This window comes from Sycon ciliatum, chromosome 5 (assembly GCF_964019385.1).
Source record: "Sycon ciliatum chromosome 5, ocSycCili1.1, whole genome shotgun sequence".
Lineage (NCBI taxonomy): Eukaryota > Metazoa > Porifera > Calcarea > Leucosolenida > Sycettidae > Sycon > Sycon ciliatum.
The window spans coordinates 4,562,658-4,577,999 of record NC_088647.1 but is presented as its reverse complement, the minus strand read 5'-3'; the positions used below and the strand labels follow the sequence as shown (position 1 = coordinate 4,577,999).

At 48.5% G+C, this 15,342-nt stretch overlaps 1 protein-coding gene and 1 non-coding gene across 2 annotated transcripts; one reads left to right on the top strand and one right to left on the bottom strand.

Annotated features, from left to right (window-relative positions):
- Positions 1-14,351, bottom strand: LOC135817265 (uncharacterized). The gene is made up of 15 exons (XM_065330411.1): positions 13,648-14,351; positions 12,390-12,531; positions 11,562-11,677; positions 10,875-10,953; positions 9,946-10,076; positions 9,666-9,750; positions 9,141-9,206; positions 8,281-8,363; positions 7,599-7,680; positions 7,014-7,118; positions 6,236-6,278; positions 5,355-5,446; positions 4,879-5,016; positions 4,539-4,559; positions 1-1,881 (listed from the first exon to the last, which is right to left on the bottom strand). Exons 1-15 carry the CDS (start codon positions 14,188-14,190, stop codon positions 551-553), a joined length of 3,057 nt encoding a protein of 1,018 aa, XP_065186483.1. The 5' UTR covers positions 14,191-14,351; the 3' UTR covers positions 1-550.
- On the top strand, positions 2,172-2,255 carry Trnal-cag (transfer RNA leucine (anticodon CAG)). Its single transcript has one exon. It is a non-coding gene; the product is annotated as a tRNA-Leu (tRNA).
- Positions 14,352-15,342: the final 991 nt, after the last annotated feature.

Sequence of the window (15,342 nt, the reverse complement as noted above, 5' to 3'; positions counted from 1 at the left end):
TCCATTTGAGGACACCAGATTTCAATGACGAATCAACTTGAAAAGTAGCATAGAATTTGAAGTCTCCAATTCCTATAAACTATTAGAAGTGATAATTGCACGTGTAAGGGTCATCGCGAGCGGAAAATTAGAGTGACACCAGGACTAGTTGCCAAGGCGATAGGAAATAATCAGCAAATGGAAACGTAAAGCTCAAGGCCATACGGCAAAAATCAATGTACAAACAGAGTGAGGAAGCAGGTCTATTCTTATTATGATTGTACAAGAAGTAGTATTCATTCAGAGTCATACTACAGTGTATAAAAGAGACAGTGATTCAGGTTCATGTCAGAAGATCTACATGTACTGGGCCGTGGCAACCGTGGCAACAAGATGTACAAATAACGGGCCAGCTACAGTGCGGGTCGCGTAACCAAAGTCAATGGCCAGCTGTCAATAATTTACCGATGTCTGCCCTAGAACCTTGGCTTGAGCAGCTCATCCTCGAGTCAATATATTACAACTTGTCAACGCACATGAGATTAAAGTAGTTACTGTGACAAGAAATTGGCTAGTAGAAAAGCTCACCCTCCGCCATAAGACCAACCGGAGCGTCCATAGGCAGGCCATAATCTGTGGGCTCCTCAGCCATCATTGGAGCATTGCTTGCCTGTGGCGCTGGTGCAGGCGGAGGCGGGGGCGGTGGTGTAAAGACTGGAGGTGGTTGGTGCTGTGCTAATGTCGATGCCGACACCTGAGGCCTCGGCCGGGAGATGTTGCCTCCTGGCGTGGCCGATGTGTCTTGATGTGTGTTGGCAACCTCGTCTTGTTCATAGCTGTGTTGTGTTTGCGGTGTGTACGCCTGGAAGTTGGCTTGTGCGGCCATGTTCATGCCTAATGCGTTCATAGGCTGATGGCCGCTGCTGCCGCCGCCGCTGCCGCCGTAGTCTACTTGCTCATTAGCCAGGTCCTGCAGGGCTTCCAGCTCCTCGTGTTGCTGATGTTGCTGCTGCTCTTCGTACTGCTCCTGTTGTTGTTCCTGCTCTTCGTACTGCTGTAGTTGCTGGTCGTCATACTGCTGTAGTTGCTGGTCGTCATACTGCTGCTGCTGTTGTTGTTGCTGCTCAGCACCATTGGTTGCAGTGTACTGATCGTCCACAGCCTGCTCATCATGTACACTAGCACCCAGTTCATCCTCCGCACCACCATCTCCTCCATCCACCTCGTCGTCATCTCGTCCTTCATCGTACCCCTGACTGTATGCATCACCATCGGCCTCATCATGCTCATGCTCATTATCATCATATTCGCGATCAGTATATCGATCGTAAGGCTCGCTATTCGCACCAACATCATCTTCGCTGTCCACGGGCTGATCAAAACCGCCGGCCACCTGTGCAAAGAGTGGATTCATTCGCACCACACCCTCGTCCTCGGTCAGGCCGGGTATGCCGGAACCGGAGCTGTGGTAGCGCGTCATCGGTGTCTGCGAGAAGTCAATGGGGAATGACGGTGGTTGTACCGTGCTAGCTTGCCTGCTGGATGACTCGCTCGCGTAGCCCGACTGGTGCGAAATGCGTCTCTCCAGGCTGTTCTCTCCCATGATGTTGCGCGATGGCGACGGGATCACAGAGCCACCGGGCTCCGACGAGGTTGACTCGTTGCGCAGAGGTTGGAAGCCGGCCGCCGACGTCATGCTCCGTCCAATGCCACCCAGTGAGCTAACCTGGCGGCGCGCTGCCATGGTAACAGGTGCCCCTGGTGACTGCGGATAGGACTTCTCGCTCAGTGAGTGTGTGCTGGTAAGATGTTGATAGAGGGCAAAGTAAATCAAGAGCAGTAGCAGTGTGAAGACGACCAGTGATCCCAGGATGATACCGACTTGTTCTGTTGATGTTAGACCTGAGCAGTGAACAAGAACAGAGTGCCAATGCTCAGCCGGACACTACTTAATAACTACATCCACTCGCATTGCAGTGATGGGAGTGTATGTGCGCAGTCCATGCAGACACGGATCAAGAGTGACGACTTGCGAAATTTGGATGGGTTTCAGAGCTATTGGGTTGCTACCCATTGGCATACTTTCATAGTCCGGGACTACCCGGCCTTCGTAAGTGGATGCATGTAAATTAAGGACGAATGAATGTAGCCACTGGTCATGTTTCTATTAACCTAAGAGACTTTCAAGTTATGTCAGGATGGCCGAGTTGTCTAAGGCGCTGCGTTCAGGTCGCAGTCTACTTCTGTAGGCGTGGGTTCGAATCCCACTTCTGACATGGTATTTTTTGCACCTTTTTTTCAGACTTGTGATTTGGGGGAAATGTCTGTACAGGCGAGGGGAATTGGCCAACTGCTTACGGGACGCACTGCACTCCGCAGGGCTTACTACTAGGGGTGTGCACGGGTAGTCGGGTACCCGTGCTACCAAGAGTACATAAACCAGAGTGTGCAACTGTGCATATCAGATCTGAAACAGCGCAGTTCGTGCACTACGTCACCCTGATGAGATCAGCCAAGCCGCGACTTGCGTACAGCTCAAATTTTCATGTTTCATAGCCCGGAAATCAGCCAAGTTTGCTTGATTTTAGACGTCCTGTTTCAGGATTTCGGTGTTTTGTGCGACTGTGTACGCTGCGTACATCCACCGAAAAGTAAAGTCACCAGGCTATCCGTCTCCAAAAACCCGAAATCAGGACAAACTCAGTGCACTGCACCACCGCGACTGGTTACGCAACTTTTCACCGTACCTGTGGCTTACCATGCCGTCAGAAATGACGTAGTGCACGAATTACGCTCCCACAGGAACCATCCCGAGTTGCACACTCTGGTTTATGTACTCTTGGTGCTACCCGTAAGGACCTCGGGTAGTCGCGTACAGAATAGTACCCGACTACCCGAAGTCGCAGACGACATCATGTGCAGTGCATGTGTACAAATTCATGTAATACCCCGCATGTCCACCCAGTGTGTAAGGGAAGGGGTGCAGTGTGGTATTACCATGGAAACATTACCCGATCGGGTATCCGTGCTACCCGTGGAAACCTACCCGAACCCGATACCCGAAGAAAACGTTACCCGACTCAGCACTACTTACTACGCGTGTCACCAAGAGTACATGAAAACCAGAATGTGCAGCTCGGATGGGTTGCCGTCACGGCGGAATTCCGTGATTACATCATTTTAGTGATGTAGTGCGTACAAGCAGGATTCAAGCAGGTCTCTTTCTGCACAACTGCAGCTCAGTTGTACGCACTCCGCCATTTCCCGCCTCAGATCTGCGCCAAATATGATGTAATCACGGAATTCCGCTGTGACAGACACCCATAGCAGAAAAGACCCCAAGCTGCAGCACACTCTGGTTTTCATCACGGTATTCTTGGTATCCCATACAGTCAACCTCCAGAATGACATTGGTCAACCTCCAGAATGACATTGGGAATCTTGACACAACCTCCAGAATGACATTGGGAATCTTGACACAACCTCCAGAATGACATTGGGAATCTTGACACAACCTCCAGAATGACATTGGGAATCTTGAAACAACCTCCAGAATGACATTGGGAATCTTGAAACAACCTCCAGAATGACATTGGGAATCTTGACACAATCTTCAGAATGACATTGGGAATCTTGACACAATCTTCAGAATGACATTGGGAATCTTGAAACAACCTCCAGAATGACATTGGGAATCTTGACACAATCTTCAGAATGACATTGGGAATCTTGACACAATCTTCAGAATGACATTGGGAATCTTGACACAATCTTCAGAATGACATTGGGAATCTTGACACAATCTTCAGAATGACATTGGGAATCTTGACACAATCTTCAGAATGACATTGGGAATCTTGACACAATCTTCAGAATGACATTGGGAATCTTGACACAATCTTCAGAATGACATTGGGAATCTTGACACAATCTTCAGAATGACATTGGGAATCTTGACACAATCTTCAGAATGACATTGGGAATCTTGACACAATCTTCAGAATGACTGGAATCTTGACACAATCTTCCCAGAATGACATTGGGAATCTTGACACAATCTTCAGAATGACATTGGGAATCTTGACACAATCTTCAGAATGACATTGGGAATCTTGACACAATCTTCAGAATGACTGGAATCTTGACACAATCTTCCCAGAATGACATTGGGAATCTTGACACAATCTTCAGAATGACATTGGGAATCTTGACACAATCTCCAGAATGACATTGGGAATCTTGACACAATCTTCAGTCTACTAGTTCGTGGCCATTTTACAGCATTATTTTCAACCTCGTGAACAACTACGCTTTCCTCATGCACGATCAAGGGGGGTCAAGGGGGGTCATGCCCGATCAAGGGGGGGGTCGTTATTCGCAAGTTTGACTGTACTATACTTGCTCATAGCTTGGTAAGAAAACAGGATAGAGGAGAACCGATAAGCAAGACCTGACTCTACGTGGACGGCAGCCCAGACTACTGCTCCAAACTATCACCAACCTCCATACTTCTGTAGTGAGCTATCGGGAAATTAATAAACTGCTATTGCTCAAAGTACCTTTCGAGGGCGCCTTGGTGCCTGGAAAAAGCAAGGAAACACACAGCAACGACCAGAAATCATAATATTAATGCACCGCATGTTTAATAAGCCGCACTCAATGGAGTATACGCCGTACCCTGCAATGCCATTTGGCTGCTAGCATTCACTTAAAGTATGTTGGATCTTTGTGCGTTCCTGTATTTTAAGTTTCAATTCAGTGCAATGAATACTTGTACGATCAGAGTCATCTAGAAGACAGTTTGTGATTATGTTATTCCATGAATGCCCCCCCCCCCCCCAACCTGCAGCAACTTGAGTGCTCATACAGAAAGCAGATCACTTCACTATGGATGTTCACCTGTGGATTGCGGCAGTTGCGTTCCAACCGTAGGTGCCACCGATGTGTCCCGGTAAATGGACGGCTCCTTCAGAACGGCCGGGCAGTCGAGCGATGTGACTTTGGGTTCAGGTAGTGCGGGCGCTGGTGTCTCCTCACCTGTGCACAGTACACCACACAGATATCCATACGTCATGTGATAGTCATGATAACACCATACACATATCCACACGTCATGCGATAGTCATGATGATAGCACCACCCACATATCCACACTTCATGCGCCATACGCCATGATAGCACAACGCACATACCCATACGTCGTGCGATAATCATGAAAGCACCACACACACACTCCCCCTCCCCCCCCCCCCCACACGCCATGCGATAGTCATGATAGCACCACACAGATATCCACACATCATGCGGCACCCGTGCTGATACCGATGCACATAACGATATTGACATTATAGTGTCCGTGTGACGTGCCTACCCACCTTGCCTACACGTGACACCCTTCATCCAGCCAAGCCACACTTCGTCTGTGATGTTCACTCTTTCTATCATATTCATCACATGGCCAAATTCACTGAGCACCGGGCAACATTGAAAGAGGAACAAATAGGATAAACAAACCTAGAAGAATCACACCACAGGTTCATAACAGTTTCCTTGGAGAAAAAACGCTATCTTCTTAGAAGGACACAGTTCAGGTTTTCACTTTCAAAATGTTGTTCCAGAACCTGATGTGTGTTCTTCCTCTAAGGTAATAACCGAGGTAGTGACGTCGGCAAACAGAGGAATCAGTGTGTGTTGCTCCCTACGTAGGTGCTCGCCTTTTTCCTGCCAGCTCGACTCCTTTACTGACTCTCGATTGGCATGATCCAAAGCACACAAGACCTCCATCGAACCTTCCACTCGGCAAGCCTGCAAGACAGCGCCACTCCTTGCTCAATACGCCGTGCTTCAGGGAATTCGACCCTCAGTACGGTAAAAGTCAAAGATATTCCCCGAGATGGCTACAGTGTGTGGCAGAAACAAGACAAGTTGAAACCTCTTTTGGAAGTATCCGTAAACTCCAACCGTGACAGCCACTTATGCGTCTTTTCGTCTTGCAATATGGCTGTCCGCAGCCTACTCTGCACTATTTATGGCTGATGTGAGGTGTGAGAAAGAACTAAAATTTTCCTCCGCTTAAATTGGCAGAACGTTACAGACCTTATGGCGGGCACTTCCTTGAATTCTGCTCCATTTCTTTATCCACATACCACACATGCATGAATCGAAACACAACAGAAAAATACCAAATTGTGTCAAGACAGTGGAAAGAGTGGCAATGATGCCTTCGTCTTCAAGGATGGCCAAGTAGTTTGCTTACAGAGGAGAGTTGGGAATTTTGAAGTTGTAACCAGGGTCACATACTGGAGTCGAGCACAAACACAGACACAGCAGGATAGCTCACGGTTCACACTCAGAGATCCTCGCATTATACTAGGATGCACCCTTGGCCTTGGCTGCCATGGGCACCCGAGGTTGCAATGGGCACCCGAGGTTGCCATGGGCACCCGAGGTTGCCATGGGCACCCGAGGTTGCCATGGGCACCCGAGGTTGCCATGGGCACCCGAGGTTGCCATGGGCACCCGAGGTTGCCATGGGCGCCCAAGGCTGCCATGGACACCCGAAGTTGTCATGGGCAACCGAGGTGTCCATGGGCATTATTATTATTATTATTATTATTATTATTATTTATTCATATTTTGATAGGGCAATCCCCACAGACTCAAGGTCTTCTTACGGGGTACCCTAAGAATGAAAGTAATGCATGGCGAAATAGGATGAAGCTCGAAGTAGCAACCCCATCATAAGTTACATGGTCTTCTACTAGTCTCGTGTGAAACAACAAGGACTCGTAAGAAGCAGCGATGGAGTAAAAACAAAAGCGATGGAGTAAAAACAAAAGTCCTAAAAGAGTAAGATTCAGTAGTTATGTTAAATTTAACATTCTGGGCCCGCGTTTGAAAATTCTTGAATGATCAGAGTAAGTGGATTACGGGCATGATGCGATAGAAACAAATCTGGAATTCGCTGTGAATGCTACGCACAGTCCACACAAGGAGATGAAGGAAATGGCGCTAAGTTACATCCGCCGACTTACTTTCCTCCTGAATGCCAAACGGATCGGTGTACGTTGGTATATCAAGAAACTGAGATGTTGGGTACGGGAATTTGGCGGGTGACAGCCTCCAGGCAGCTTCACCAACTACATGTAGAAAGGGATAGAATCAACGAGAGTTACGAGCTTAACACCAGACACAGTACTGGTTCCTTTATAGGAAACCGCTTACCATTGACACAGAATCCATGACAGAATAGTATTTGTCACAACGAAGCAAAAAGGCAAGACGGAATGTATGGCTGAGAACAATGAAAATCCGATTACAGTGATTTTGACCTCCCTGGCCAATCTCAAGGTGAACCAAGCCAAGCCGCAGTTGCATGTACGCTGTGTATCATCACCGTTTATACTTCAAAGTACTGTGGGAACATAAGGGTGTGCCTCTAAGCACGCACGTAAGCATATACATGTACACACGCACGAACACCGCTGTTCGAACACAAACACACGTACACACATACACATACACACACGTACACACGTTCACACACACACATACGCACACACGTACACACACACGTACACACATACACACAAACACAGTGAAAAAGAGCAGGACCTTACTTTGGTTTCCAGAGCGATCCCAACAGAGAAGATAACGCAGCTCCGTGCAAGGGATGTTGTACCAGTCGTATCGCCGAGATGACTGAACCACACACGCACAGACATACATACATACACACACATGAATAAAGAGAATGCAAGACAGACGGACTGAAACAAGCAAACTGGAATTGGCAAAGCACATTTTGGGACATACATACTTCATGAAGAGCATCCTAAATAGTAAAAATTGCACCGACACAATATTTCTGTAACTGTTACACACTGCGATGATGATCCAAAATCTACATGTTGTACAATAAATGTCCTGAAAAGATTGAGAACTCCTAGAGCCCTGTTACACTTCCCTCCGAGGTCTAGACAGTCAGTGACAGGACTGGCACACCATCTCTCTGTTTTAAAAGGGGAAGTATGACCTGACATTTCACTGCTTGTTGTCTTTGAGGTGCCGAGTCGAATGGTTTTGATGCTTCCTTCGTTCTCCATCTCTCGCGCTTCCCCCCAAACTGCGTCCGTGTGCCCTAAAATAGATTGAGATGTGCGTGTGGAAATTTTCACTTAAAGCCACATTCAAAAAAAAACTTGCGCATTTGCCCTGACAGGGTTCAGTTCCAATGTTATGTCAGGTCGAAAACCCGGCCCGCAATTGGAAAGAGCTCAGGAAATTCTCGCTCTCGCTCACCAAAGATGGTCTCCTGGACAGCACTGTGCACATCCCTGGGTCACAGAATGCTGTGTGATTCTCCCTATACGTCCACACACATCCTGCAGCAGAGCAACAGAGCAACATCACACAGACATTATCTACTAGTACAGCAGGTTACAAAGCATACTGCAGAACCTAGGGCCAGTGTGTGTAAAAATAGTCCTGGACCTGGAGCTACTGTCCTTCGCTGGGCACACAGCTTTCACAGCAGCAGGTAGCAACTGCCTGGAGGTGATGACTACACCGATGCTGCTTGCCGTGCTGCGTGCGATGCCATTTGCTAGTGTGTGGCAAGTATCCGAGACCTTCTATAACGGTATCACATCCTCCCTAGGCATGTGACTACCTGTAACGTTGAGGCCCACAACACTACCAAAACAAGACCAAAATCAATACACGCTGGATTCAGTATACATGTAGTACCGCAGAATCCCACGGATAAGCTAATCTGTTTCACAAGGACATTTCGGTGGGCTTTTACAAGAACATGGGCTTATACGCGGGCATGGGCTTATACGCTGACACCAGAATTGTGCTATTGAAAAGTACCAAGGAAGTGAGAAGTACATTGCTGAAAGCCACTGTTCAAACAAAAACAACCCATGATTTGTGTTGAAATGTACAAAAAAAAAGAAGAAAAAAGCTACATCTACTATGTACATGGTACGACCAAGAGTCCATAATTTATGGACTCTTGGTACGACATAGGCCCATGGGCTTGTGCGACGAAGCTAGGCGATGTTCGAACTTGGCCTGGGCTTATGCGTGGGCATGGGCTTATACGCGGGTGGGCTTATCCGCGGGATTCTACGGTATGTGCCTGAAGGCGTACTTACCCTCTGTAGACGTCTGGTCAAAGCCAGCCATCATCGGATTGAAGCCACACTGCATGACTGAAAATGCTGTAGGTTACACAGTTTCCCACATACACAAATGTACAGACGCACAACCACGAACGCAAGCGCACACGCAGCAACACAACTGATCTGACCAACTGCATGCAGCGCGTATGGCCACCGGCATACCAAAGCATTTGGAATCGGACCCAACATGCTGTCCATCAGTGTGCCTGTTGTATGATGGTTTCTTAACCTGCTCCCAGCCTTGTGTCAACTCCAGACTCAGACAAGACGACTAGATAGCTACAGGTACATTCGGAAGACTGTATTTACGACGAGACGACGACGGAAACACAACTGGACATGACGAACTCAAGACGAAGACTGCTTTTCACATCACAGCAACACGCGCATGCACCAACACCACGTACATACGACGTACACGGAATAATGTATCACGACACCAGGTGTACGTGCTACAGTTCACACGGTGCACATACACAGTTGTACGCGCAGGCTTACCGTTCGCCGTGGTTAGCTGCATGCCAGATTCAGAGAGGTTCAGATGACTAGCGGAGCCTCCGTCTGACTGTATCGTCAGGTCAACCTGAACACGGGAAAACAATGCATGCAATCGGCAGGCTAAGCAAATCATGGGGGCCTATGAGTATGTAGTTTCAAGATAAGGGTCACAGGTGTGATAAACTGTCGGTGTACGGCGTTGTCGATATACATGTACTCCAAAGCATTGCGTCGCTACGAGTCACCACCATGAGTCAATGCATGCACGAGCTCAGCTCACCGCCAGGCGATCATCATACACAAAGGTGAAGTCCACGTCCGGTGGGAAGACGATGCCTTTGTCATCGGCCGCTAGGCATGATGGGTATGGCTGGAAGGAGGCGACCGAGAATTCATTGATGAAAGGACTGACTGCAGCCGGCCACACGCGCAGGCACAAAGAGCATCACACAGGAGAGACAGTTCAATGAATGCAACCTCTGTAGAGTACAGTAAAGTGCAGGGAGAATATCAGTACCCGACATTGATTTACAGTTGGTGAAAGGAAACTTGTACGCAGGCCCGGTGGAACCCGTCCGGTTGGTCAGGCCAAGGCCGGACCAACTTTTTGGCCACCAACGCCTGCTTAGTAGTTACTGGTGAAGAGTTCAGGACAGCTGTGGTATGGCCGCACCAATCGAGTACTGCGTCCACCGGTCCTGGTACGACAGCGTACAACCGTGTGCGGTCTCGCCGTGCGAGAGCCTGGGTGCGCCAGGGTCACACATGGCACAAACCCCCCACCCCACCCCCACCCCACACCTACACTGTCTGGATAGCATGACTGGTTGCAGGAGACAGGTGGTCTCTACTTGCAGGTGGTCTCTCCTTGCAGGTGGTCTCTACTTGCAGGTGGTCTCTACTTGCAGGTGGTCTCTACTTGCAGGTGGTCTCTGCTTGCAGGTGGTCTCTACTTGCAGGTGGTCTCTACTTGCAGGTGGTCTCTACTTGCAGGTCTTACACTGTACTGCAGTGAAACTTGTGACTAACGACCACCCGTTGGGGCCAGAGAAAACGGTCTTTAGTGGCAGGTGGTCCTTAGTTAGAGGTTTGCACCGCAAAACCATAATGAATGTGAGACCGTCCGTGCCTGGCGAAGTGGTCTGTAGTGCCAGGCTGGTCGCTAGTCACGGTGGTCTTTAGTTACAGGTTTTACACTGTATAACTTACAAATCTGTGCATCACCATAGTCATGGACGTGAACATCGCCAAACGAACAGCTGCTGAGAAACACCACATTGTGATTACGCTGCATGCACACACATGCACAACACGCACACACACACATACACACACACACGCACACACACGTGCGCACAGGGCAAAGTACTCCGGGTTACCCCATTTGTTGAGACCCACTGGCTGTTTGGCCAGGGTGAAATTCACATCACACTTTTTGGCCTGGAGATGATGGTGGCACCTGTTCCTTTGGAAGATTGAACTCTCCAAGGATCCTGTTTGCCACAAACATGTACACACCGTATACCATGCACCATGTCCGCCCACCACGAGACAACCACGCACATCTGCAAGTGCTACTGGATGCAAACCCATCTCTTACAGTGGCCAAGATCTGAACAAAATAGATGTAGACATGTGCCAGTCAATTGCCAAATCCACATAACCAGTGAAGCTACATGTATGTGAATCGACCCCCGGTGCACATCTGGCCGGCTACGCCACATGGAGTGCATCAGAAAAGAACACGCACACGCACACGCACACACACACACACACACACACACACACACACACACACACGCACACACGCACACACGCACACACACACACACCGATTCAGTCGATCATCCCATTCCCACACATACCTGACCGAACCCACCATTTATCATTGCTTACCGATGTGAGGAACTTTCTAGATGGCCAAGTTTGTTCGCTTGTACCAGATGCAGCGTTGAATTTTGTATAATCGTCCGGTACATACAGCCCATAAGTAAAAGCTGTTGAAATGGGAGCTGAGGTTAAAGATACACACGGCACTCAGGGTTAACATTTCAGTTACATCTTTTCTCTCCTTCGTTTGCCTCCTTACATTTCTAACTTCTCAGTTCTTGAAATAATCTTACACCTATGGCATTTTGACCACGGCATGATTTTCTTCACCTGTCTCCAGCCCTCCCTAAAAACTCAACGTCATTTGTATCAGTGCATTTGGGGCAAAACGCTTGCATGTCTCGTTGAATTTAAATATACGGCGGCCCGTCTTCTTTCACCCATACACTGTTCAGAGAAAACAAACGGTTCCTTCAATTAAAGGAGTGAAGCGATATGATACCATGCCAGAATCACATGCATCTACTTTGAGTATGTTTAAAACTGGTTTCAAATGACATGGATGACCAGCCTCTGAGTGCTGCTCAATGAAACGGATCGGGTGAGTCAATTGCTATGACAGGGTCCTCCTCCTCCCTAAATGCTGATGCATCAGTGAACTTTCGTGATTGTAAGACTCCACCTCAAAATGACCGTCATTTACGAAAATCGGCAAATGAACACCCGATAGGATTCATCACCCATGCACACAAAATGAAAGTTTATTCCGTATAGAACGCCGATTAGTTCAGTCATTTCTACATGTACAAGTAGGCGCAGTTTGCTCTGACACCGGCAGGGGCAATGTGACCAGCATGCACCTTGCTGACCATAACCTGCAATGGCTTAACTTACTGTTCACGGAGGGGAAGTCGTAGCAACCGGGAATGGAGCTCACAAGATCATCGACGTGAAGACGGATGAGAAGAACTTCCGTTGGGTTGTTCGCCACCCAATCGGATATTTCTTGCAACACGGTGAGAAACGTTGGAGAACCCTGTAAAGACATTGTCATGCACACAAAGGTGGTGGTCAGACTGATTACGCTACATTGTGAATTCACATCCTGATTTATCGCCAACATACCAGAGCTGGTGGATAAATGAAAGGCTCGTAATATACAGCCATGTCCGACAGATGGGCTACTAGTGCAATAGTAGCCACATGCACACGCGCGCGCGCACACACACACACACGCGCGCGCACACACACACACACACGCGCACACACACACACACACACACACGCACACACACGCGCACACACACACACACACATTTACACACACACAGTGTGAGCTTGTCTTCAGATCAGTGTCTGTAGCACGGTGTAGGAATACTGCATGTACCGGTATGCAAACACACAGACTAGTGGGTATGGCATTATAAGCAAAGTGAGCAAGTGAGCAAGTGAGTAAGCTTGCATTGCGGGGCACCTCGTGGCACACTATTTTCAAGAACTACGAGATACCACCGGCACGGGGCCCTACTTCATCCAGACGCCATTTCACCTGCATAGTTCATTCAGATGAGATTTCACCTGCTGCAACTGGACCTTCCCTTGTGTAAACTAAAATGCATGCCTACGCAGTAGCTTCAACCCTAATATGTATTAGCCTACTTTGAAGTACAACGCATTATGATCATGCAGTGAACCTCTAATCAGCATTGGCCATCTTTGGACTAAACAGTCATGCCCACACCCTTCCCACTTCACAAAAACAAACCAGAATGCCAAGCAACGGTTCCCCCAAGTGAAAGAATCATTATCCTTAAACATCAATTGACCGCGGGATGTGTATACAGTCAGACCTCGATCGCTTTTAAAACTGCACACATCCCTTTCCCACAAAATATCCGGATAGGAGGGAACCGGATAATCGAACACACGTACTGTATGCATGCATGCATGACAATGCTGTAAATTGGTAACCAGCGATTTCCTTCCGGATGGCGAGGGATTCAGATAAAAGAGGACCGGATAAGCGAGGTCTGACTGTACCACATTTACCAATGATTTCTTTTTGGTAACTTCAGTAACAACACTGCTCAGCTTGAAGTTCTCCCAACCGGTATTCAGGGTCACAGTTGGTTTCAGGCTTCATGGCACTCACCGCGTGACAACCGGTCTCCTGGCCTTGGTCACTGTAACCGAGCACCTTATTACACGCGGCCGGATCTCGGGTCTGTCTCGCCATTTCGTCGCACAAGGACTTCTGCGACTTGCACACGTAGACGGCCCCGTTCCGCAGGTGCAGCTCCAGGTGAAGATGGCGGACACCCAGCTCCAGTTGTGTGCGAATGCTGTAGCATTGCTCGGCGAGATGAAGCTTGCCGGTGAGCTGGTATCCACCTACGGAGACCGTTCCGCTCCTGGCAAGATTTCTCTCGGTTTGTTGAGCCACCAGTGGCATGGTCAGGAACGTATTAGCCGACGAGCGGCTTCCACACATCGGCACCCGGTAGAGAGGAATGTCCTCTGTGAGGATTCGTTGCGAGTACAGTGCGCTTAGCTTCCATTGGAGTCCCGGCGACGTCTGCCCGCGAATGCCGGCGATGATGCAACATAGCACCCACACCAGGCAGCAGCAACGATGTAACGCGGCCAGTTTCGCGCCCGGTAGGTGAGAAACCCTCTTCCTCCAGACCGTCTCCATCGCGGCCGGCCTTGCCACCGCCGCTTCTCACCTACACCCGCCCAGACGCCGGACCCCGCACAACGTCCAGTGCACAACGCAAGGTCGGAAGCGGCGAGCAGAAATGGTGTCCTTCTCGTCTTTCAAACACACGCGTCAACACCAAGGACATGTTCTGCCTCTAATCCTACTAAGTATTAGTACATGACTATACTAGTTTTACCCCTTTCACTGTTTCAGTTCGAGATTTGTCACTGCCTGTCGTCATTGGTCAGTGTGATTTCGGATGTAAACAGATACGGCAGCCTCATGATCACGCTAGTCTGTAGTTGTCATTCTACCGATCGCATTGTAGATCTACCGTGGTCTACACCATCCGAAGGCAGAGTCTCGGCCCATCCATGTCCTCTAGTATTGACCATGTTGTCAATGTCATTATTATGAGCTAGTGGACAGGAGTACTGCGGCAAGGTAATACACTAAGAGTCTAAGACCAGTCATGCACATACCGGTACACTGCACTGAGATCACGGAGATAGGGGCGCGACAAGTCCACTAACTTACTGACCACCACGAAACGCCTTCCCTAGATTATCCATCATGGCTTTCCTGCATGATGGATTGATGCATACGAACACTGCAAACAGGTGCTAGGCGTGTGAAGCTACACCGTGACCATGGTGACCACCGTGACTCATTTGACAGTTGTCTACAATACAAGACAGTTCAGATCGGGGCCTCTGTTTTAGTTTGTTTGTAAGGACAATACGTCCTATCCTAACCTTCTAACTCCTACCTATCGTTACTAGTCGCCGTGGTCGGCTACCACCCACTCTATTCACGTTGGTCCGGTGGTGTTTCCACTGAGCCGCTGGGTGTTCTTGCGTCACTGTTAGTTTCACCTTGAAACCCTGCTATATTTATAAGAATTATATGGCCAGACAGAGAAGATAATCCAGTTTTAGCACTAGTTTGCCACATGTACCATGTGTACGGTATTTTCACTGTCTAGAGATATGCAGTGTGCTGCTGTACTTATCTCCAAAAACCAAAATACATTGAGTCATACAGCCGGATACTTTGTGGTATTGCTTCATCCTTGTAGCGTTGAGCACTCTAGCAATCTGGGAATTCCCCTTATTGTGTATAGTAGGCTTTAGTTTGGCAGCATAA